Source organism: Tigriopus californicus, chromosome 1, assembly GCF_007210705.1.
Source record: "Tigriopus californicus strain San Diego chromosome 1, Tcal_SD_v2.1, whole genome shotgun sequence".
NCBI lineage: Eukaryota > Metazoa > Arthropoda > Copepoda > Harpacticoida > Harpacticidae > Tigriopus > Tigriopus californicus.
In genome coordinates, this window is record NC_081440.1 from 14,397,107 (window position 1) to 14,419,788 (window position 22,682).

Consider the following 22,682-nt stretch of genomic DNA (forward strand, 5'->3'; position numbering starts at 1 on the left):
TCTCGACATGTTGTGCTTTATTCTTTCAAATAGAGGCAAATTCATCAAACATGAAAAATCAATCACCACAAAACAACCATCATGGCGTTGCATCAATCCAGTTAGTTCTCCTCCTTGACAGAAATCATGTCATCGGCTTGCGGCGACACGCGAGTTATAGAACTGGGTCGCCCTGGCGAGGTCTCCAGTTGCGGCATCAATCCCAAAAGTGGTCGGATGCCAGACATACACGAGGTCGCAGACGTGGGCTCAAACGAAGGGGGCAAAGGCCGATCTGAGGCGGCAGAATGGGCAGCGGCCGCGGCCGCCGCTAACAAAGTGGCTTGATGCTGATGCATTAAAGCAGCTGACGCTGTCCCATGACAGCCTAATCCAGCTTGTTGAGGGGAGTTCATAGGGAATAATCCGTGATGGGGCGGACTGCCGTGAGGCTGCTGGTGCGGCGATCCACTGGCGGGTAGGGGACCTTGACTTGGGAACGGCACTGGAGTCCCATTGGGAGTATTGAAAAGCCTGGTGTGTCCAAAAGAGCAAATGCGTTAAAGGCCCGGTAATTTAAGCGAAATAGTTGGCTTTTTAAGTCTCACCAGAGCCGGTCTCCTACGAAAATGGGCCTTGGAGCGAAAACGCCCAAATTCGAATAATATTGCTGAGCCAAGACCTCCAAATCATTGGTGTACTTTCTCTTCCATTTTGTTCGTCGATTTTGAAACCAGATCTTGATCTGAAAATGAAAAACCGTCATGGTCCTTGAACGTCCAAAAGTAACCGAATAAAAGCCAATATCTCTTTGTCGGAGGCGGCAAGTGTGAGAGTTAAAGCGAATGAAGGAGGCAAATTTGCAGAATGCAAAAATATTTTGTGTTTTAGAAACTGTAGTCTTAATCTGAAAACTAGACTGAAATGAGCTATTTACCGTATTTACTTTAGTACCAACTCGACAAATCAAATTTTGATAATCAATTCATTTGTAGACGCTCATAACTTTGAAAATTTATTTTAGTTTGCCGCCACCAATTGAGCCCAAAATGTAATGGCTTCCCACACGAGTTTCTCATTTCGAACCAATCTCCCCCACGTACGTACTTGTGTTTCCGTTAACTTGAGTTGCTTTGAGAGTTGCATCCGCTTCGAGACGGACAAATATTTGTTCCTCTCGAACTCCGATTCCAGGGCCTTGATCTGGGCTGCAGTGAAGGCTGTTCGAGGCCTTTTCTTTCGGTCATCGGCCGAGCCATTCGATTCATCATCATCGTCGCCTGAAAGAGTGACATAACATCGGTCTAAATTAGAGCTGTGAAATGAATCCAACCCCTCGGGTTCCCACTATGAAGTGATGGTGTGAATGTCTGGTGGTGTTGTGCAGACACTTGTTCATCTCAAGTTGTGTCGCGTATCCAATGACAAGGGTATCCTTTCCTCTCTGCTTTGAGTACATAGTACAGTGTAGAAACAGTCTCTGATCCAAAAATGTTGTCATTTTCGAGACTGTCTCAGTGAAGAATTTGTCAGCGACACTAACGGGTTGAGACTTCTCTCCCAGATCTCAAATGACTGTCGCCATCTTTCATCTTTAAGTAAATTCACATAAGTTGTTGTTCCCATCCATGGCTTGACATAAACGAGAGTGAGTCCCAAATGTCAATGGCTTTCCAAGTTTGTTTCTCATTTCAAAGGATACTCTCGAGATTGAGCAAACTCTGATCCCTCAGCTGAGGAGAGAGTGTGGGTGGTCAATAGCTTCCACAAACAAACGGATTGTTCTCATCACGCGGACTGACGAAAGATCATTAGAGCACATCCCTCACTTCACAACTTGTGATAGCTCATTATTTCCAATTAGAGAGACGGCTAAGGGCAAATTGACCCAACGACTACGAATTGTAAGAAGAGATTGTTTCCTAGCTTCAGCCAATATATATATATATATAAGACATCTTTAGCGCTGCTTCTTTTACAACATCCCTGATTTCTTGGCTCACAATTGATTGCCCAACTTTCATGAGTCAATATGTAAGTAAAACCTTTCGATGAGACGAAGAATGGGGTTAGTTTGGGGTCAAATAGCAACGCCTTTACAAATGTTTCGTCAGTGATTTCGAACTCAATTGTCATGAATGGTGAATAACAGAACTGGAGAAAGACCCGAGAATCGGAGCAAAAAGGCTGAAGAGAAAAGTTCGCATTAGCCGATTTCAGACGCGTCTTGTTTTAACGGCACCATTTATCGCAGTCATTCGTCGGTTGAAGCAAATTCCATACCCGAGTCATTATTTCCGTGTCAGTTAGCTTTAAGGAAAGGAGTGAAAGAGAAGAGAAAAAAAGAGTTAAGGAGGCGCAGAAGAAGAAGAAGAAGAAGAAGAAGAAGAAGAAGAAGGAGGAGGAGGAGGAGGGGGAATTGTAAAATGCGTTTTCCACGCCTTTCATGTCTTGGCTAGCTTGACGTTGTTCTTTGTGGGAGAAAGGTGGAAAAATCACGTCTAGTCTGAAAGATCAAGAGCTGAAGCATCTTATCTCCCGTTTAAGATCGCGTCTGGCTCGTATCAAAGTCAAACGGCTTTGTGTGGTTCCATGATATTGTCTTCAAAATCCGATCATGGGGTTAAGAGGCATGTTCCAGGTTGCTTATTCGGAATGCTCCGAACTCGAGTGAAGTGAAGTTTGTTCGTTCGCCTCGTCTGTTGTATCTTTCTTCACGGGTGACGGGTGTCATTATTGAAATGTTTGAAATTATTCTAGGGTATGATTGCTCGCTAATTGGGACGAGTCCGGAGTCGTTAGGATCGGAATTGGCCTCATGAGAGGTTCTTCTGGTGCGTTTGGAGAACGAGGACGGCAACACAGATTAATCATGTGGCCAGAGGAATTTAAATTGGATTGGAAAGCTCCTCGATTTGAAGCAATTCAACACCCATGCATGATCCATCCGCAGGCTTAACTGAGGGGCCAAGAGAGAGAGAGACGGGATGAGGGCCAATCAGGGCCAAATCGCATCATTATCATTCCAGGTTCGCGTCCGAGAGAGTTGTCGTCTTAGATCTACGAGATCTGCGTAGTCAATGCATGGCTATTGACTATTAAGACCCGAGAGTTCAACGAGCAATGACAAAGTTTTTAAAAAAGATCAAGGCATTCACATCAAGATTCAACTTCTAAAGATTTTACAATGCGCTACCTTGTCAAAAATCATATGTCCCTGATATGATGATTGGACAAGGATCATTGAAAAAGTAAGTCCAAGAATTTTTAAAATGAGACATCGGCAAGTGCCTCAAGCATTCACAAGGAGTTTAGCATATACATATAGGGGTTGATCCTGTAGCAACAGTTAGCCAGACTTGTTGGTGGATCAGATATTTTAAGAATTAATAGGTAGAAAAGATATGTAACTCTTTCATCTTGAACTGCGACGGACTCATTCCCTGTAGCAATAAGGAAGTTCGTAAAAATATGGTCTGCTGAATTGTGGTAAGCAGAGCTCAGTCAAGGCATGCAGGCTTTGCTGTTTGCCTGTCGTTCTGATCTTAGACCAGATATCGAAATGGATGTTTTGTCTTATTACGTGCAGTGAAGCGAGCTTTGAAAGTCTTGGGCCCATTGACACAACACCACTATCCTTGATTTGTTTCAATCTTCGAGTATTTCATTCAAAAAGCACTGTGGCCTCCTTTCAACTCAATCCCATTCCTGACCTTGTTTGGTACCTTTCATATGTTGGTCATGCTTGCTTCTTTTGAAACAGCCATTGCTTTATACATAATGTTCAACACAAAAGAGTGGGTCTAAGATTTTCCTGCCATTTTACGTATGTTAAATGGATTTCTGGATTCAAGTTCAGAGCAAACAGACATATATTTGAAACAAAATTTTGTCCAGTTTTGAAATAAGGAGGAAGTAATTGTCGTCCGTAGGGTTAAGATCGTAAGGACTATTTACCGCAAAAAAACTCTTAAAGATTTCGAGTTATGTTCCATTTATTGAATAAATTTCGGAACGGCCATGGCGTCTCAGTTTTTTCACACAACTTCAGAAGAAAAAATCTGGACCAATTCATACATGAAAGCGTTGCCATACATTGATTTTAACCCTGAGTTGAGCAAATGTCGTCTGCAATATATGTTAAAGTTGATCATAAATATCGCATTTATTCGATAGTTTACGATATCTAAAATTCAAAGGTAGGCGTTTATATGCCAGCTGATATTGTGGACCATATGGAGAATTTTCCAATTATACAATTGCTCTCCTATTAGATGAAAAGTATCTCCAAACATTTAAGATAAAATCTTAAAAGGTCCCAGATATAAAAAAAAGCCTAAAAAGAGCATCGTGTAGTCATTTGGATTTGGATCGATTCGTATTTCTTTGAAACAACAACCCACTTTTGTATCAACCTGCAGCCGATTTGTTCTGACGTCCTTGCGATTATTCAACTTCAAATTGATGAAATTCATTGACAAAAATCTCATTTGACTTATATTGGAATTTCAAAACGTTTGAAAGCTCCTGAGCCATCTAATTTTTGACTGAAATTGTTCACAGGTTATATCGCCCAACCTTGTTGTTACACGAAACCACTTGTGTTCGTACTTCTGATGTTATTTCATTCATTACAAACAAGAGTGGCCCTTGTGAGTCCAAATAAATCAATTAAATAACAATATAGATGTTAGAATTAATATTAACCTTATATATCCCTGATATGTGATCCCAAATGTAAACTGACCCTAAGCAAAGAAACCGTGACGTTGTTTTGCTTATTTAAGGAAAAACCAAGTGTTTTTTCCAGGCCAGAGACAAAAGTCTTTGGTTAACAATGCCTTTGAGACTAGCCGCCAAAAATTCGATGCTTGTCAAGAAAATAACATTACTCATGTGATGACTTACCTGACTCATCCTCCTTGCCCATCGGCCCCTTCTCCATGCGTTGTTCCACAGGGATACTCATAGTTGACGGCAGTATGCCCGGGGGTGACTGGGTCTGATTATCCCGTCCATGTCGTACCCTTTCGTTAAATTGGCCCATACTCAGAGGCCCTTCGCCAAAATCTTCTCGATTGCGATTCAAGGCCGAATACGGGAACCTTTGGAACAAGGCCGCGGTGATTGCCGGATTAGCCTCAGCCAATCCACTACCCGTCTCCGAAGGAAACGTGTCATTTCCACCGGGAATGCCATCCCTCCGTTCCCGCTCTAACAGCTCAGAATCTGGGTGTTTGGTCTTGAGTAAACTGTCGATGGAAAACCGGGATCCATTGGTGGAACAACGTCTGACTGGACCACTGGGCGAGGAGTCACTTTCAAATTTAGCCATGATCGGCAATGAGACGAGGCTTGACGAAGCGTCAACTGAGACTGAGGGAATTTTCCCCCTTTTCTCTTAAAGAGAAGAGCTCCTCCTCCGCGGTGTTGTGATTGGCCGAGCGTAAACGAGGCACGAAACCCCTCGCCCAATCAGGATCGAGAACGTTGACGAGCTCATTACGCGAGGAAATATTTCCCCCAATTTTTCACTTGTTTCACCGACCGCATACTCAACTGGCTCGTTGGCTTTCTTTTCACCAGGCTCATATTGGATAGATAATAAATTTCTCCTCGCTTTTGCGGTTGTTTTTTTCGTCGTCACGTCTTTCTTTGTAACGGGAAACTCAGGCAGCCCAATTTCTGGATTTATGAGGCCATCTTGGCATCATTATTCACACCCGCAAATTTATGTCTTGGATCGCTCTAACAGCCTCCCATCACCCATCATCGTCATTGTGGAGAGGACAAATCCAGCGGGTGCGACTTAAACGAGTGGGTCTGGACATTTTTACACTCGCTCTCTCCGAACTTTTGATGCATGCTTTACGGATCGATGCCATGAGAGATCCGTTTTCATCCAGGGTCAATGAGTATTATGATGAGTTTATGATCATTAAGGAGGGGTTCCACCCGGTCTGTGTTCATATGGAGTACCGTTTGCCCAGGGTAATGAGGGGTCAGGCCATTGTGACAACGGAAAGATGAGGAGCGAGGTCGATCGATGATGCGACTACTCTCCATTAACGACAACAGTTGGCCAAAGTGTCCAATGCTCCGTTCACAATTGAGTGGAAGGGTCAGCACTCGGGTCAAAAGACACAGACACGGTATGGGGTATTGGATTGACTACAGCGACAAAAAGATCCGTCTCAGTTCAGCGGTGCCAAAAATCAGCTTCATCATAGGGCAGCCTCATCTCAGGTGACAGACCGCAGACTGAAGAACTATTTCCAGTGTCGTTCAGGTACTGAACGATTGCGTGACTTCTTGGTTCAGGAATGCTGTCTTCGCATTTCAGTGGCGTTGTGAAGAGTCGGAATGTCTGACGATCCATGGAGACATGGGCGTGCCAATCAAAAAACCTTAAACCTTCCATTAAAAAGAAGACTGGATTATGACATTTAATCCCTGGATCCTGATCGGCCCCGGTTTCAAATTAAATCATGTTTGAGACAAGAGGAGTGCCTCCAGCTGGATACTTGATTTGTTATATCCATAAGCAATATGTTCATCCGATGATGTTTTGGTAATGATTCGGGAAGCTAGAAAGTGAGGGATCCATGTAAATGATATTGGATTCATCATACTAGAAATGGGTGGACCAACATGAAGGAGGTAATAATGCTCTAATGATTATCATGAGAACAAAACACCAAGCTCACCAAGCACAAAACACAGAAAAAGATTAATATTTTTAATCAATATTTGGAGATTCCCTCATGCTCATATAAATTTCAGCTCCCAATGTGCTTTGGCCTTCGTCTTTTACTTTTGTGTTGTTCTTGCATCTTACTTACAAGTGAGGATCCCTGTATTAAAAGATAGTGGAGTAAAAGAAAAGGTGTGAAAGCAAAATTTGCCCACTGATTTTGGATGTGGTTGGTATTTTCTGCTCTAAAGGAGTGGAGATAAGCATTAGGACCAAAACGCACTTGGGTCAAATTAAATGGCATTATAGAGTGGTAACAAAGTTTTGAAAAAATAATGCAGGTTTGAGATCACTCCTCTACCTTGTCTTAGTTTCAAAAGTTTGATTGCAGGACCATAAAATACCTTGAAAATAAATTGTCCAGGGTTGACAACGTGCCGAACTGAAGGAGAAACCACCATATTTCCAATAAGAGGGTGGGGGGGATGGACCTGACAATGTTAAGTTCTCTTTTGAAACTAAAAATGCGACTTCAGTGATCGCCCTGGTAATCGTTGATAACTTGGGGGGCGATTCCCCGGTTTGTTGCGATGAATGAGACCCCTATTCCGCGTGAGGTCATTTCGGTCACAACTTTTCTTTTGACATTGTCAACAGGCTGACCAGGTAGCATTTTTCGATGCTAATTTTTGAAAATTAGCATTAATTCAAAGCCGCTAGCATTGCAATTTTTTTATTAGCATTGTTCTGTTTTTTAGCACCAAACTAGCATTATTTGCATAGTCCAAGCATTGTGAGATCTTGTCTAGCATTTTTGCATTTTTCTAGCATTATTTCACTTCATCATTTCAAAACATGACCAAAAAGGAAGAAAAGCAAAAGAAAAAAAAGAAAGTGAACTACATTTGGCGGTGTTAGCAATGTTCTTTCATAGGATCCCTTTCCCGTTGAATGAAATTGATACGCTGTAGCCAAAAAGCTAATTCCACTGTTTACTTTACATGAAGGATGCAAAATGATTTATTCTAATTGCTTCTCAATTCAAAAGGAGGTTTAGCCTAATTTCTGTTTGTAAACAGATTTTTGGTTTACCAATAGATTTTGGGTTGGCTAACACAAATTAAACAATTGATTAAAATGGTTAGTGAGTGTTTAATGAAGAAGTACCAATCATTTAGTAAATGTAAGTATGGGTTAATTTCATTATAAAATTCAAACAAACATACATGTTTTGGTTAATGACATTGTTCTCCGAAAAGTATTCCCCCCCCACATTTGAGGTAAACCAAATCACAAGATTCACAAATAGCAAAAAAAATCAAAATAGAAGAGTTTGACAACAATTAAGCTCTATGGATAAAGAAACTTATTGCAGCTCTTCCGCTTTGAAGCATGATGCACGATCAAAAAACATTTTATCTTATTTTCTTTATCTAATCTCGCCCAAGATGAACATTTTTTGCCGATAAGATCAATTTTAATTGTGCGTAAAAAACCTTGTTCAAATCCTGAAAATACATTTTTGCTCAAATAAAACTTGTCACTTTTTGGTGTCCCCTTCTAAGTCTCAGGGTTCAAAATTAGGAGAATATCATAAACGCAACTGAATCAATTTTCACTGCCAGGTTTTTCTTTAGATTTTTGCCTTTTTCAAATTTTTTTTTTTCTAAAAGTATAATTTTCAAGATGTCGCCTGAACATATCCTGTCAAAGAGTGCCAAATATAATTGAATTGTGAAACTGAAGTTCTTTATGAGCACCATGAATAATTTGCTTTTCTTATAAAAGAGTAGCATTTTTCTAGCATTTTCGAATTCCAATTAGCATTTTTTTAGCATCGATTTTGCACGAGCTAGCATTGCTGGCTGAAAAAAACCTGGCCAGCCTGATTGTCAATGATGCCGTTCAAAATATTAAGAAAAGTTTATACATCAAAACATTGTCTGAATATAGAAATTAGCCCTTACTACACCTAATTTTAATAAAATTAAAGTCTAAATTCAAATTTTGTCAACTTAAGTATGCCGCGTGAGGTATATAAAATTCGATTTTTCGGCTTGCTCTTGGTCAGCTACATAACCATTTGATGACATAACTTTGAGACGAACCACTTTATAAGTAAATGATATATAAATGCTTCAAGTGGAGAGATCTATATTCCTTCTTTGATCACTTTGTGTCGGATGTCGGGCCAAGGACAATGGGGTGTTAACACGTCCTTGACCGGGAAGGACAACTTGTGTCCGGACATCACCTCCGGAAAGGTCAGGTCCCCAACTGTGTTGGGCGCTAACCTTGCCAGCCTGATTGTAAGGGGTCTGCTTCGCATGCGAAATTCGTGCATTCCATTTGAACTGATTTTTGCAATTGGAATCCGATATTATTTTTCGCTCAATCCGATCCAATTCATTGTTTAGTGTGATTTCTTTTAACAATCGTAGGGTATTCGAATACGTTGTTGATCCGTCTCCAAATTCTAAATCAGGCTTGGCTAGTTTTTGATTAGCATTCCACATCGACCTTATCCTAAATAACTGTTCAACTCTCATTCGTTTTTCGCAACACTTTGGTGTTTAATCATTGTAAGGATGAGTAAGACTTATAGCGATTGGGACCTCGCCGATGCCGAGGATCATGGCTTTTGAACTTGTCGCCAAACTTCACTTCGACGAAAGCAATATCAAGATCAGCTTTTCATTCCAAGCCTAGCGCCAAACGATCTCGAAATGAACTAAATAGACCTGGGAATGTTTGCTTCAATAGCCATTCATCACCCTTGAACCTTCTTGGCAATTGCTGATCCTTCTTGTTGGGTCTCTTAACCCTGTCGCTAGTCACTGTGTACAAACAGGCATTGAACAGATCTCAAGATTTCGAGATTTCGCTCAAGAAGTAAGCAGTGTTGTTTCTGCCTCTGTGGATATTCACAAATGAACGTACGTGCGTAGCAGACTCTTGTCGCGTTCCCACCGTTCCGAGGATCTCACCATCCATCGTTATCGTTGTCGCTGAAGCGCTAATAACGATAATAATAATCTCAAAAACAACTTGGGGAGCATTACCAGACACGATCTCCATCGCCAATGAGGAAGAAATCCGAACCAGCAGGTCTCGGCCCCACGCCTCCCCACCCCCGCCCCTATCTATACCTGTAAGCAGAAGCAGAGACAATTAGCCCGGTCTCTCTCCAATGGGGAACTTTATGAAGAGTGCTCTTCTTGGGCCGACGGGGTTTAACGAGAGAAAGAGGGGAAGATGAAGGAAGATGTTTCGCATTCCTTCATTGGAACAATTGGCGTCAACATTGCATTCCTCACTCGTTATACGAATCACCTCGAGTTATTTGTTTCCCTGGCGTGGGTTTTTCTCGAGAGAGCCTTCATTTCTGTACAGGAGTAAAAGAGAAAGTGAAACTGTTCGAGGACCCTTTTTGAAAATGGTCACCTTTTGAAAATGAAATCACTTGGCTTTGAGTTCAGGTTAAAAATCGATTTGTAATGCTTTGTCGGTTAGATATTGCGTACATGGTTTTTTTTCTGAAATCCGGGATGCTTGTTAACCGTCAATCCCATGCAAATCAGTTGGTGATCTCTTGAGATCATTGGATTAATTTTCGCACGTGGAGCATGATGCAGTTGTTAATGTTCGGTTGTACATTTTGTGTTTACCCTCAGACGAAAAAGATTTATGCGTGACGCTACATACGAGGACTCCTAAAAATATCCTTGCCCTATTTAGCAAAGAACAGGTATGTAGGGAATCGCAAATGGACTTCAAATTGTTGAAACCCTACAGCTTTCCCCCACCTCTATTTCCATATTCAACGTCATTCTTGTTCGAGCCTCATGTTTCAATCAGGCCGACAATTGGAAGTGATCATATCTATTCGGATCAGATGAAGGATCATGATTTTTACATTTACCATGGAGTCTGCATTTCTCATTCGTATGATCCCGATGTGGATCAAGCTGTGGGGCTAATCTAAGGACGAGAAGATCTGTGTTCAATTTAAAAATATCTCTTTTAATCTTTGATTTTTTGATTTGTCAATGTCTTACTATTAGGATCTCCTGCATCCTTGACCTTTTTATGCTAGCTAGCTCCTCGCCTGTACCCTATATACATCCTGGTCATAAGAGGCTCCCCTTAAATGAGCTGTATTTTGTAAATCATCCAAAATACTTATGTCTCTTGTATAAAACGATATTGAAGTATTAAAGTATAAAAAATCCGAGTTTTTAAATCTACTACTAATTAAAGCTTGCTCTGGGTTACAATTCCAAGAATGAGTCGCGCCGTGCCGACGTTAAATGACTCGTTGGCCTTTGTTGCAATTCCAAGGTGTGAAATTGGATCATTTTCCCCTTGTGAGTTGGACGGTGATCATTGGGTTTGATGAGGCTATCTCTCTGAATTTATGGCTTTCGCCTCTAATTTTCCCGCTCCAAATGCCTCATCGAGATTCCTAGAAACCACAGGCTTGAACAAACCCCGCTCAAATGAGTCGTCAAGATCGTCGTTTATCGCTTTGAACTTCTTCCATTGGGCTGCATGCGATGAACGGTGATAAGGAGAAAGAAGTCAGTATGATCCCAGGTCCGTAATTGCACGTGTGAAATGTGGAACCTTCCTTGTCGTTATCCTCTTTCCGTTCAAACGCAAGAGCAGATTCGACTCGAGAAAGAGTTCTCGACAATCCGGCGCCCAAATTCAAGCGGAAGGCGTGGAAATTTCCTGTCCCCTCTCCTCGAACATGAACTCTCGCCAATGACCCAACATTTCTCATGGTCTAATTGGCAAATTAAAATCTGGGCCACTCTCTCAGACAGCTCGAACCAACTCGAGGTTAGCCGAGTACACCGCATGTACGTACTATGTACATGTATCGACACGCTTGAAAATGGAAGAGAGCGTTTGAGTCTGTAATTGGTGGCTTTTGGAGAGAGCTATAGCACTACTATGCATACTATCCCTTCTAGTAATAACAATATATGGCAAGCAAGGGTTGCTTGTTCGCTTGCACGATCGGTCGTCAAGTCTCAGGGGAAGAGATTCTTCTTCTTAAAAATGAGCTGTCACGCCAACTCATCTGGACAATTCGTAACGAACGACAATTATGTCGTGATATTTAGCATCCTCGAGTGTCAATGAGAGACAGAGACATATCGTTTATATCTGGCCTGTTTTATTAATAAATAAATGTGGAGGAAATATCTTTTTCGGTGTTGGTTTTCGAACTGGAAGAGGACAAGTGGAAGGGCAGAGGTGCTGGGAATAGACTTGGATTATGAAGAGGCTAAGATTGTTCAAGAGCCTTTGAGAGGATAACAAAGCCCCTTGGTTTTGATTGGCTTTTGATACATACAATAATAACAGTCTCTGGTAGGCCTTGAGATATTGAGGCAGACCTTGGTGCCGAGGGACACTGGTTAACAATGATTCTTAGCCGTGGTTTATTCTTTCTCGTCAATTCCTAATGGTGGACGGATGCTCGGCAGACCTCTTGAGAAATCTTTGAAGCTCTCAACCGCTCATAGCTCTACTTCCAGATGCGACACCAATGTTGGCTTAACCCCACGTTTGAATCAGGCCCACAATTGAAGAAATCTTATTTATGCGCGTTAAATCAATTACAGTTGAATTTTTGATGCGATCAAGGATATTGCTCAAAAATGAAAATGAAAAGAAGCAATATTCACAGCCCTATTTGTGGACCTGGAAAGAGTCATTGGAACGTTCATCTTTGCGCGTCCAATTTGGCACGACTTGCGGGTGTGTCGTGGCATCCCCCTTGATTTTAAGACTTGCGCTGCGCGTTACAAAAAAAAAGAAGATGTTTTATCACTGCAGCTCGGCCAGACAAGCCATGCTAGCCTTGCAATCCAAAATGGATTTGGATGGATCGGAAAACTTGAGATTGAAGGGCTCCGAAAACTTGACCCATTCTTCGAGATTGGCAAAGGCCAACTGACTGACAACGTAGGACACTGGGACTGAGATGCGATACCTGCAAATAATCACGTGGGAATAAAATTCCAGGCATGAGCAGGAAACGGGCTTAATTTTTGGATCTTTGGCTACTTACGCTTTAATGATTGACGTAAGGGCCTTCTTCCGCTCCCGACCCACGAACCAATCGATGAGGAAACCGGACATTTTAGGAGCCTCCAAATACAACTTGAAGAACTTATTGTAGTTTCGGAACGACCAGGCGCTCCTTAATTTCAAAGCAAAGGCAATGCACGGATCTGTCTTCTGCTCTTTTGTCAGCTCAGCCAAGGACGAAGTCAGGTCTGCAAAGAACGAACCAGGCATTCATTCTCAGCAATTCACTCTATCCGTTAACACTCTTGAGTCTTGGGCCTTGGACTGTTATGTATGACCTTCCTTACCTGCATTGTCGTTGGTGTACATGTAGTAGAGGATCCGGTAGGAAGTGAACTCAAGGCGGTTGTCTCCGCCAATGTCATTGTAAAGCACCTTCAGCTGACTCTGGCATTGGTTGTACTCTGTATAATCACCTTTCTCCAATGCAATCCGTGCATGCGTTTCGTAGGCCTTCACAGTGAAAGTGTCTCGGATTCCTTGAACCTATCAACAAAACACCAAAATTAAGTTACTCTCAGGGAACAATAATCTTCCCAGTATATGAGGAGATCTTGAACGCGTACCGTCAAATCCTGCCGGATCGATTTCATTTGATTACAAGCGTAATGGTAGTCCTGCTTCAGTTTCCAATGATTGGTCACCATGATCAGACTTTTCTTCAGCACGGACACGGGTCTGACCATGTGGGGTTCGGGGGCCGAAGTCAATCGAAGGTATCGCTTCTCCAAGTCCTGACAGGTGCCCACGATATGCATATCCTCCCAATGGAGATTGCTCTCTTCGAAGTCTAACAACTGATTGTTCAACTTGGACAATTGAATCGATGAACTCTTCTTGGAGGTTCGTTTGGCGCTCTCCAAAAATCGGGCGGCTCGTTTCTGTTTTCGTTCGCGAGTGGCCAGATCTGCGTCTAATGTCATCTGGCCGCGCCCGCGACCCTTATTGGTGTAAAAATAGGGCGTGCTACCATTGGTCGACTGAGTCAGCAAACGCTCTTGCTGACTCTGGGCCTCCTTCTTAAGCTTCTTGGCCGATTTGCCAACGTTCTTCCCTTTTCCGGCTTTACCTAACGGGATGCAGTTGGGGTTCTTGCCGTAGTCCGGACTCGCGGCACCACGACGACCCGGTCGACGAGAAGAGCTACCACGAGAAGAGTTCGAGCTACTGGAGTCGCGTCGCCGGCGACGAGGTGGGGATCGAGCCGAGGGGCCGGCTCCGCTGAAGCGATTCCGTCCGAAACCGCGGGAATTGCCCAATCGGCTGGCCATAGATTGGTTGGCTCCCAAGGCTGGCTGGAGAGTGGCCGGTTCTTTCTTCTGCAGGAAATCCGTACTTAATGTGCTGAAAATTGAGGTCAATGTTAATGCAAGATCTTTTAACATGGAAAGAAGTAAATGTTACCTGGGCAAGGGCTCGTTGGCCCAATCTTTGTTCCACAATGTTCCATCGCTGGCTGCCTTCGTGATCTTACCCTTCAGAATGATTTGAACTTGGTCCTTGTCGACGTCAGTGGCACATTTGGTGAAACATCGGTTTACGTATTCCCTAAAAAGGAAAACCAAGGACTCAGTCTTGAAAGCGTCAGGGTGAGTGTATGATGCACTCATTAACAACCATTACAAAATACATCAACATTAGGGATACTATTAAGCCTTCGGTTGTTTTCTTGAAACCTAGACAGACAGGAAGGGCAAGACTGTATTCTGAACTCCTTCACATTGAATGATGTTACACTTACTGCAGAGAAGGCGGCCACTCCTTGGCATTGTTGCCCGAAGCCGCAGCCAAACTTAGGCCCGCTGCCGCTACACCAGGCGACTGCACCGGTGCACTGAGCGAGGCGGCCGAGGCCACAGTCCCGGTGGTAGGCATAGACGCTTCTGACTGAAGTGACTGGGTAGCGACGGTGGGACCCGCAGGTGAAGCCCACCCTCCGCCATTGGGTCGCTGGGCTTTCTTCCGCTTATTCTTCTTCTTGCCGCCCCCGCCTTGACCTCCAAGCCCAGGATGGGCCAACAATTGCGTGGGAACTGGGTTAAAGCCCGGGATGCGTTGGCCATGGATATTGAATTGGACCCCATTGACGCACGAGGCCGGAGTCATATCCATTGGAGCGGGCGGCAAAGCGGGAGGACCCGACTCAGTGCTGGGCGGAGCTGGACCACCGGGCGCAGCCTCAGCCCCGGGTGGAGCGGGCGGTTCTTCGCCCGGAATACCGGGCTCATTGGGATTCGAGCCCCATCCCGCGCCGTACGGAGCCTGGAACACGGAACAGGGAGAATGATTGAACAGGAGCTTAAAAATATTGCTGGTGGCCACAAAATGATGGGATGATGGTACTTTTCCTTCCTTTCATTTTGGGGGCGGGATAAGTCAAGTTTTGTACATGTTCGAAAATACAATTTTCAAACCGTCTTGTATGTCGGGCTTTTGGACCTGTTGACATAAAATTGAAGGCATATATTGATGCCTCGGTTTCTTAGTTATACTACTTTTGAGCCATTCAGTTGGCTCTATGAGTAAGACTCTTAATCCTATTTTAAGAAATAGCCATTAAACATTTTTTTTTCTTTCATTTTTGGATGGAAACTGGAAACCCACCAAAATAAAAAGAAGGCACAAAATGTATTACAATCAATGCCTAAACATGTGTGTTAAAGTTTATCATGTCCTGTTTTTGAACTACCTTCACCTACGTCGCCCCAACCAGTTAGTTCTTTTGGGTGTCTTCATTTCAAAAAGGGTCCCTACATACGATTACAATTTCCGTCTCAATAAACTTGCCTTCTTTCTCACGGGAACCCGACCAGCTACGTCAGGTTAAAGGGGTGCCTTCTTAGGCATGATCCGGCCAGCTAAACGCCATGGGCTTGACTCGCCATCATTCCCGGATCTGACACAAAATTCATAGCTCGTGAGTCATTCTTTATCTCGGGCAAGGTGTCGCATACAATACTTTCATACCCTTCTATATTCTATTAGCCTGAGTCTTCTCGTTGGGAGATCGGCTCTAACCCAGACAAAAACGTGCTATAACTTGTACTAGAAAGCAGTTCATGGGGGACTTGGCCATCATCCGTTTGGTTTGTGAAAAGGCTTTTTCCCGACTCGAATCATGATCGGGCCCTCAATGACTGAGTGATAAATATACAAAGAAGGCCAGCTTGCCACTGACAATAGGCCATTCCCTTCCTTATGAACTTACCATGTAAGCCGAATGAGCCGGCCAGCCGCCATAATAACCCGACGGGCCTCCCGGCGGTCCGTACATCATAGGACCGGGTCCCGGCGGCGGAGGCGGAGCCCAGCCGCCGTAGCCCCAATTGGGCGGGTGAGGCGGACCTCGCGGCCCCCCACCCGGCCCCCAAGCGCCACTCATGGCCTGGCCCTCGTCGTCGACGTGAGAACGCCGCCCTACCAATCTACCCCACCCCTACGGACCTAAATCCCCGCCCAACCGCCTACCCCCACCCCTATCGATCAACCGAGCTGGCTAGCTAGGGCCGCCTGTGGGCCGCACCCCTCCCACCCTTCTCAAGCCACCCCCCTTTGACTAATGGGCGGGCCGATTGGACCCAGGTCAGCCTGATGTGCGGAAATCCGGAAAGAGAAGAGCCAGGGTCCAGACTGAAAAGGCCGAGCAGAAAGGCCCAATCCCGGGATAAGAATCGAGAATCAGAACACGGCTCAGAACTCACACACGCCTGCTTGCCTGCACGAGAATACAATAATACTAATAATATACTAAGAGTGTTGATCGTGTTGATGCACAGCCCAGTCCACTGTTGTAACTCGAAGGAAGCTTACGGCTTACGTACGTATGTACGGTATGTACGTACTGCTATACACGCACGGACGTTGCTCACTTGCTCACTCAGCAGACGAAGGTTTCTGGGCTGGCACAAAGGGTGACCAACCACCTAGCGCACGTAAACTACCAAACTGGAAGCCACGAAGGCTAGCGGCCCTGTGAACAGGGTGGGCAATTTTGAGAATTAGCGTGACTTTTGGACACCAAGTGGACAAAAGTGTCCAAAAGTGGCACTGAAGGTGGACAAAAGTGGACCAAAAGTTGGACAAAAGTGGGGACAAAAGTGAACAAAAGTGGGCAGAATGTGTCCAAAATTAAGTACAATTGTGCAAAAGGGATTGACAAGCAAACACTTTTAAACCCTAAATCATGTTATTTCTTTACCAAATCTAGATGTGAACCAGCAAATAGAATCAGTAATCAATAAAATCTAAGCTTTCTTCAAATACATAAATATGAAGTAACAACTAGCCTTTTCACTAACGTTTTAATTTCCAAGATATACACTTAACGAAATTCGTTATCTTGATACAATACAGCTTTATAAAGTCAAAACAAATATCTTTAATATATTTTGAATGTTAATAAGTCAAAGCCACACTATAATCAGGGCATTTGGTGGCTGGGTAATTTTAACAAAGATTTAAAATAAATTTTAAAAAGCTTAGGAGCTGAATATCAAATATCCAATAATACTTCTCATATTTGTAATATACATAACATATTTATAAGGAGTGCATGAATTACACTTTTATAATACATCTAAAAACTAAGATATAGGTTCTTTAAGAAACATTGGGAATCTCATTTCCTGACATCAAGCGCATCTTTAAAAGTTAAATATATGCCTAACAATGTCTCAATTAACTTACTTATGGAAGAAAAACCATAAGTTTAGGAAAATATGTCATTATTAGATTTTAGCAATTCGTAAGAAATTCAATTTTTAATATTAGTATTTTTTAAGAAGAAATCCCAAATGACTGATGATTTTAAGTAAAACATTTTTGCAAAAAGTTAATAATGTTGAATAAATGAAGCCAGATAACCAGAATATAATGTTTAGCTATTTCAGTTTTTTAATCCTTTGCAACAGCTGCATTCTACTAGAGGGAGACTGTTCCCTGCTTGCTTTCTAATCTAACGTAAAAAAAAGAGAGTTAAGAACCTGTCTTTCAAATACCTTTTTGGGGTATGTTAGAGGTATATGGCAAGGTTTTAAAGACTTATCTTGCTCTTGGAACCATCAATGAGCAATTTTTGAAGTAGAGGATAGGTTTCATACAGAATATCCTTTATATTTGTAGTTTTAAAGTTCGTATTTTTGGACACTTTGGACACATTTGGACACTTTTGGACACTTTTGTCCACTTTTGTCCACCCTTATTTTTGGACACTTTTGGACACTTTTGGACAGGGGTGGACAAAAGTGGACAAAAATGAAATGCCCACCCTGCCTGTGAATGAAGTTGAGAGAAAAGAGTTGGACTGGCCCGTCAATAATGGTTTGCGCATGCTTAGCGAAACCTAGAGGGATTGTGCAGACCGAGCTCAGCTTCTAAGTCTCGTGGCTCAAGGAGTCACAATGATGAATAAGCGATGACTGAAAAGAGCGGGCGAAACTTCTTCAGGAGCATCATGTATTGAATGGATTTAAGACAAAATTGGGAAGTTTACACTTTTAGGTAAAGGCAAAATCCTTAAAGCCTTAAAATAAAGGCCACCAGAAAATAATGTCTCGATGGGCCCAGGTGGGGTCAACCTGAACTGCCCATGCGCTCGAAGATTGAACACCTACTCACCTTGACTTCAGGTTGGCCAATCTGTCTGAATTATAGCCAGCTCCGTGGCGTTCGAGCAATTGTTAATGGCCCCATGTCGATATATTAGAGATTAGAAATAACTCGGGCTAACCATAAGTGGAGTAATACTGAGTGAACATCAATGTGTCGTCGGTAAAACAGGTCAAACGAGTCAAACCCACGGACGGAAGCGACGCTTCGACTAATTCTGGCGAGCCTGGTGACCTCGACCGTGGGCTACGAAAGCTCAACCTAACGGGCACTATGCGAACTTTCTGTATCGCGCCAAATTGAAACCGATCATAACTACTACCATTTGACTCTCGCGAAACGGAAAGTAGCGTCCTCCAAGAACTGAACTTCGTGCGTCCTCTTGAACTTTTGACGGCAGTGCTTCCAGACAAATGGCAAAGGAAAAGCAGCAAAAGCCAGAGCCTCAGCTGACAAGACTGTCCCTTTACACGTCCTTCAAGTTGTAGAGGAACTTGATATTTCATCAGCATGTGGGCCCGCCCTTCATTTACATAGTAGCCCTAATGCCGTTTGTTGAAAGCATCATATACCTAGTATGGAATCAGGGTCAGGTGTGTTTACATGGTGTGTCTTGGAGCACCCTGTTTCTTTGTCCTTTCTTCCACAGCGTAAAGCAACAGATGCCCGAGGCAGCTTGGCAAATGTGGAGGCAGGGCTTGTTTGACAGGAAGCTTTTAAGATAAATTCAAAGATAATTCTCGCAAAGAACAGCTAATAGATGCATTCTTGTAATATAAAACTTATCCATAATTCCAATTGGAAAATATTGGTGACTTCAATTTTTCAACAGAAGGCCCCATTTCAATGATTTTCAAGGACCAAGATAACTCGTCCTTTTTTTAAAGCCAGTCTCTAGACGACGCACTTTATGCCCTCAACCTCCGCTAGGGGCGTCCTTGTTATTGTTGTGATTAAATCTCGAGAGCCTAACCATTCGCCAATTGGACTTCTCATGTTTTCATGAAGTATTTGTAAATGCATTCATCAATGAAGATTAGCACCTTGTTGGTTCATTTTGAGAAATTTAGGAGCAATGATGCTACATGGTAACACTAAAGGTCCTTAATTTTTTTAGTTAAAGCAGAACCCTTTGTAGACCTAGAGCTCAAGGGAACAATCAGTAAAACCATTGTATAGGGCTGAGTTGATCAACCTTCATACTTGTGCAACGAATGAGCCTCGTCAATTAAAGATTGCTGGACTTTGAATTCATCAATCTGAAAGTCACATTTATATTTTACTCGCTGGAATCACCCGAGGTGTGTCTGAGGATGCTAGAGTCATCTTCCAAAAAGAGCGGCCTGCTCAATTCACGGTAATATTATACAACATTCAGCCACCACCGATTGATGGCTTCTTTCTAAGACAACCAGATCAAGCCCAACGAAGCCCACTGTCGAAAAGCGTTAGTATTTGCCTCTTCCGGCCTTTTTGAACCTGTCATCGAACCTGAGCGTGAATGGATCAACGCTTATCAGTGTGCCTTCCTCCACTTTGGGAAATGAAGAGATCTCATCGGATATCATAACCTATATGGCAGATAGTCTCGGATTGTTGGCATTATTTTATTGATCAAACGTCAACTTGCCCTTATCAAGCCATTGGACTAGAGGGCAAGCCCTCTACATTGGACCATTAGACCGCTGGGGTGTCAAGACACTCAAGAGTTAGAATAGGCGTGCTACTGAATGCTGTTTTTTAATAGAAAGGATAATTACATCTTGATTACTTTAATCTCTATTGAATCATGCATATCTAGAATTTCTGTCTGTGTACCGGACCTTGATTGAATTTTGAATGCATGAAATAAATTTATGAATAGTCTTACTTTTTTATATCAAAAGCATGCCTCAATTGTGCCTGAACTCTTTAACGACCTGTCCTACTAGCTTCTAATGAATTTTGCGTTCCTACAGTGATGGGCATTATAGGCAAAAAATTAAAAGTATAATTAATGACTACGGGTTATCAAAATTATGCACAAAAAAGGACCTCAAGATGCAAATAAAGTTGTAAATAAATTTCAAAGATGCTTTATATTGCTATGGCATACAAAGGTATCTTGAGCAATTTGTTAAGCAGGACACAAATATTCTAATAACAGTATGCTCTGATTCCAGTGGATCGCAATCTGAACAGTAATCAAAGAGACTAAACTTCCATAAAAACCACAAGTATTGTCAAAAACACAGCTTTGGCTTTTTTACCTAATGAACAATAGTTGTTGAGGAACTAGAAACACAAGAGTCTGTTGATGACCTCTATCTTGATTTTGCCACGGCATTTGATAAAGCTGATAATGGCCTTTTGTTGGATCTTGACATTGGGATTCAAGGCAAGGTTCTTGATTGGATAAGAAGCTTCATTCATGCTAGGAATCAAATAGTAAAAGTTGAAAGGTCTCTTAGTGACATATATGATGTCAAGCCAGGTATTCCCAAGGGCTCTGATACTGTACGTTTTCATAGGCATCCATGACTACTGTCCCAACCCAGGATTTAGGGTCAATTCTAGTGACCGTCGAGGCTTAATGTGCATTTTGAGAGCACCTTCAAACCCTCGAGAATCCAGGCTAGTTAAAACAATGAAGTCTAACTCTCTTCTTTCTCGTGCTCCTTCATTGTTTAATTTACTTCCTTCTTATATTCGTAGGGAATACGTAGGCCTTGTGGATCCGGTTGCATCTTTCAAGTCAGACTTGAACAAGTTTTTAGATAGCATTCCAAATCAACTCTACATTCAAGGACTAGCTCGGTCTGCCAACTCAAATTCGTTGGTAGACCAAACATCATAAAATGATTAAAAAGTAATAAATAGACGAATCATACCTTGGACCACCAAATTAATACCCTAAACCATGCAGGTTTCAAGATGAAATATAATTACTCTGGGTGCTTTATCTCAGCTATTTCTCAGGGTAAAGAGACCTGAGCTAAAAGCAATCTTTTTAAAACTTTTTTTGCAGACTTAATTTTACAGGATTTTAAATTCATGTATTCATTGATGGACCAGCGAAATAGAGTTCGCGGATCTGAGCCTAGTTCGTTTAAAGCAAAGGAGTGAATTTTAAATCGAGGAAAAATCCAACTTAAATACGAGTAGTATAGTACGATCTTTTCTCGATCCAAGTTTCACTCCTTCACTTTAAAAAAAACTGGTTTGCCATTGAATAAAGGGTTGATCAGGAATGTTAGTCAAAAACTTGTCCAAGTCTGACTTAAATCCTGCTATTGGATCAACGCCTAAATACGACCTACGAATATTTGAAGGCAGCAAATTAAACAATGAGGGAGCCCGAGAACGAAGAGAAGGGGACCTTCATTGTTCTTACTAGCCTGGATTCTCGAGGGCTTGAAGGTACTCTCAAAACGCACATTAAGCCTCGACGGTCACTAGAATTGACCCTAAATCCTGGGTTATAAAGGTTAAATTGTGCAAATGCTATGGATTACAATTCGAATCCATCAAGTTGTGCTCACGTACTACGAATTTCTTCAATTCCAAGACTTAAAAAATGATGAAATCAAAACTTCTAAGCAAATTTCAAAAGCGTTGTTCTTTTGATGAACACCGAAAGAATATCTAAAATATCTTTTTTGAAAGTGATCTCCTTTTTAGCATGAGTAAGGGGGTTTACGTCGAAAGAGCTAAATTTAGGTATGGTTTTCAATTTGTGCACTTTACTGGGGATAACCAACGTCAAGAACATACCCTTTGGAACCCATATGGAGGGCTGTAAAGTTGGGGAATGAAATGATGTCCGGGACATGAAAGGAATGAATGCCCGAGCGTACGGGCACATGACATTCGATTTTGTGAATGCGCATATTTTCCGTTTTTTGGTCGAACATATCAAAAGGTTCTGTTTAAAATAGCAAATGAAATATGATAGGATCGACGAAAAGCACATAGACAACACTAAAAATTGAAAAACTTTCACTTTGAATTTGAATGACTTTGAGTTTACCCTATTTAAGCGTTATTTTAGTCACTTGAGGACACCTGATTTCATCTTTTTAGCTCTTTGCCTTATACATCAGATCAGAAAAATATTTCTGTGAATGCCACAACAAGGTTTATTCTGCACGATTACTGTATGATATATGGCAATGCACTCAAATCTACACTAATGCATCCTACTCTTGGGTTGCGCCGAGAGGAATATGGCCTTGAATTGAATGAGATTCTGCCCAATGACCATTGGGTCAGCGCCGTGGAACACTCCACTCATATATATAGGGGAGCTAAAGATATT

General features: G+C 42.4%; 2 protein-coding genes across 2 annotated transcripts; both read right to left on the bottom strand.

The window, feature by feature from the left end:
* Positions 1–5,437, bottom strand: LOC131879658 (homeobox protein engrailed-1a-like). The gene is made up of 4 exons (XM_059226025.1): positions 4,888–5,437; positions 1,087–1,259; positions 588–724; positions 1–513 (listed from the first exon to the last, which is right to left on the bottom strand). The coding sequence occupies exons 1-4, from the start codon at positions 5,312–5,314 to the stop codon at positions 102–104; spliced, it is 1,149 nt and encodes a 382-aa protein (XP_059082008.1). The 5' UTR covers positions 5,315–5,437; the 3' UTR covers positions 1–101.
* A 6,399-nt stretch (positions 5,438–11,836) lies between these two features.
* LOC131881709 (leukocyte receptor cluster member 8 homolog) lies at positions 11,837–16,232 on the bottom strand. The gene is made up of 7 exons (XM_059228656.1): positions 15,987–16,232; positions 14,520–15,040; positions 14,183–14,326; positions 13,345–14,122; positions 13,066–13,264; positions 12,759–12,966; positions 11,837–12,680 (listed from the first exon to the last, which is right to left on the bottom strand). Exons 1-7 carry the CDS (start codon positions 16,158–16,160, stop codon positions 12,515–12,517), a joined length of 2,190 nt encoding a protein of 729 aa, XP_059084639.1. The 5' UTR covers positions 16,161–16,232; the 3' UTR covers positions 11,837–12,514.
* Positions 16,233–22,682: the final 6,450 nt, after the last annotated feature.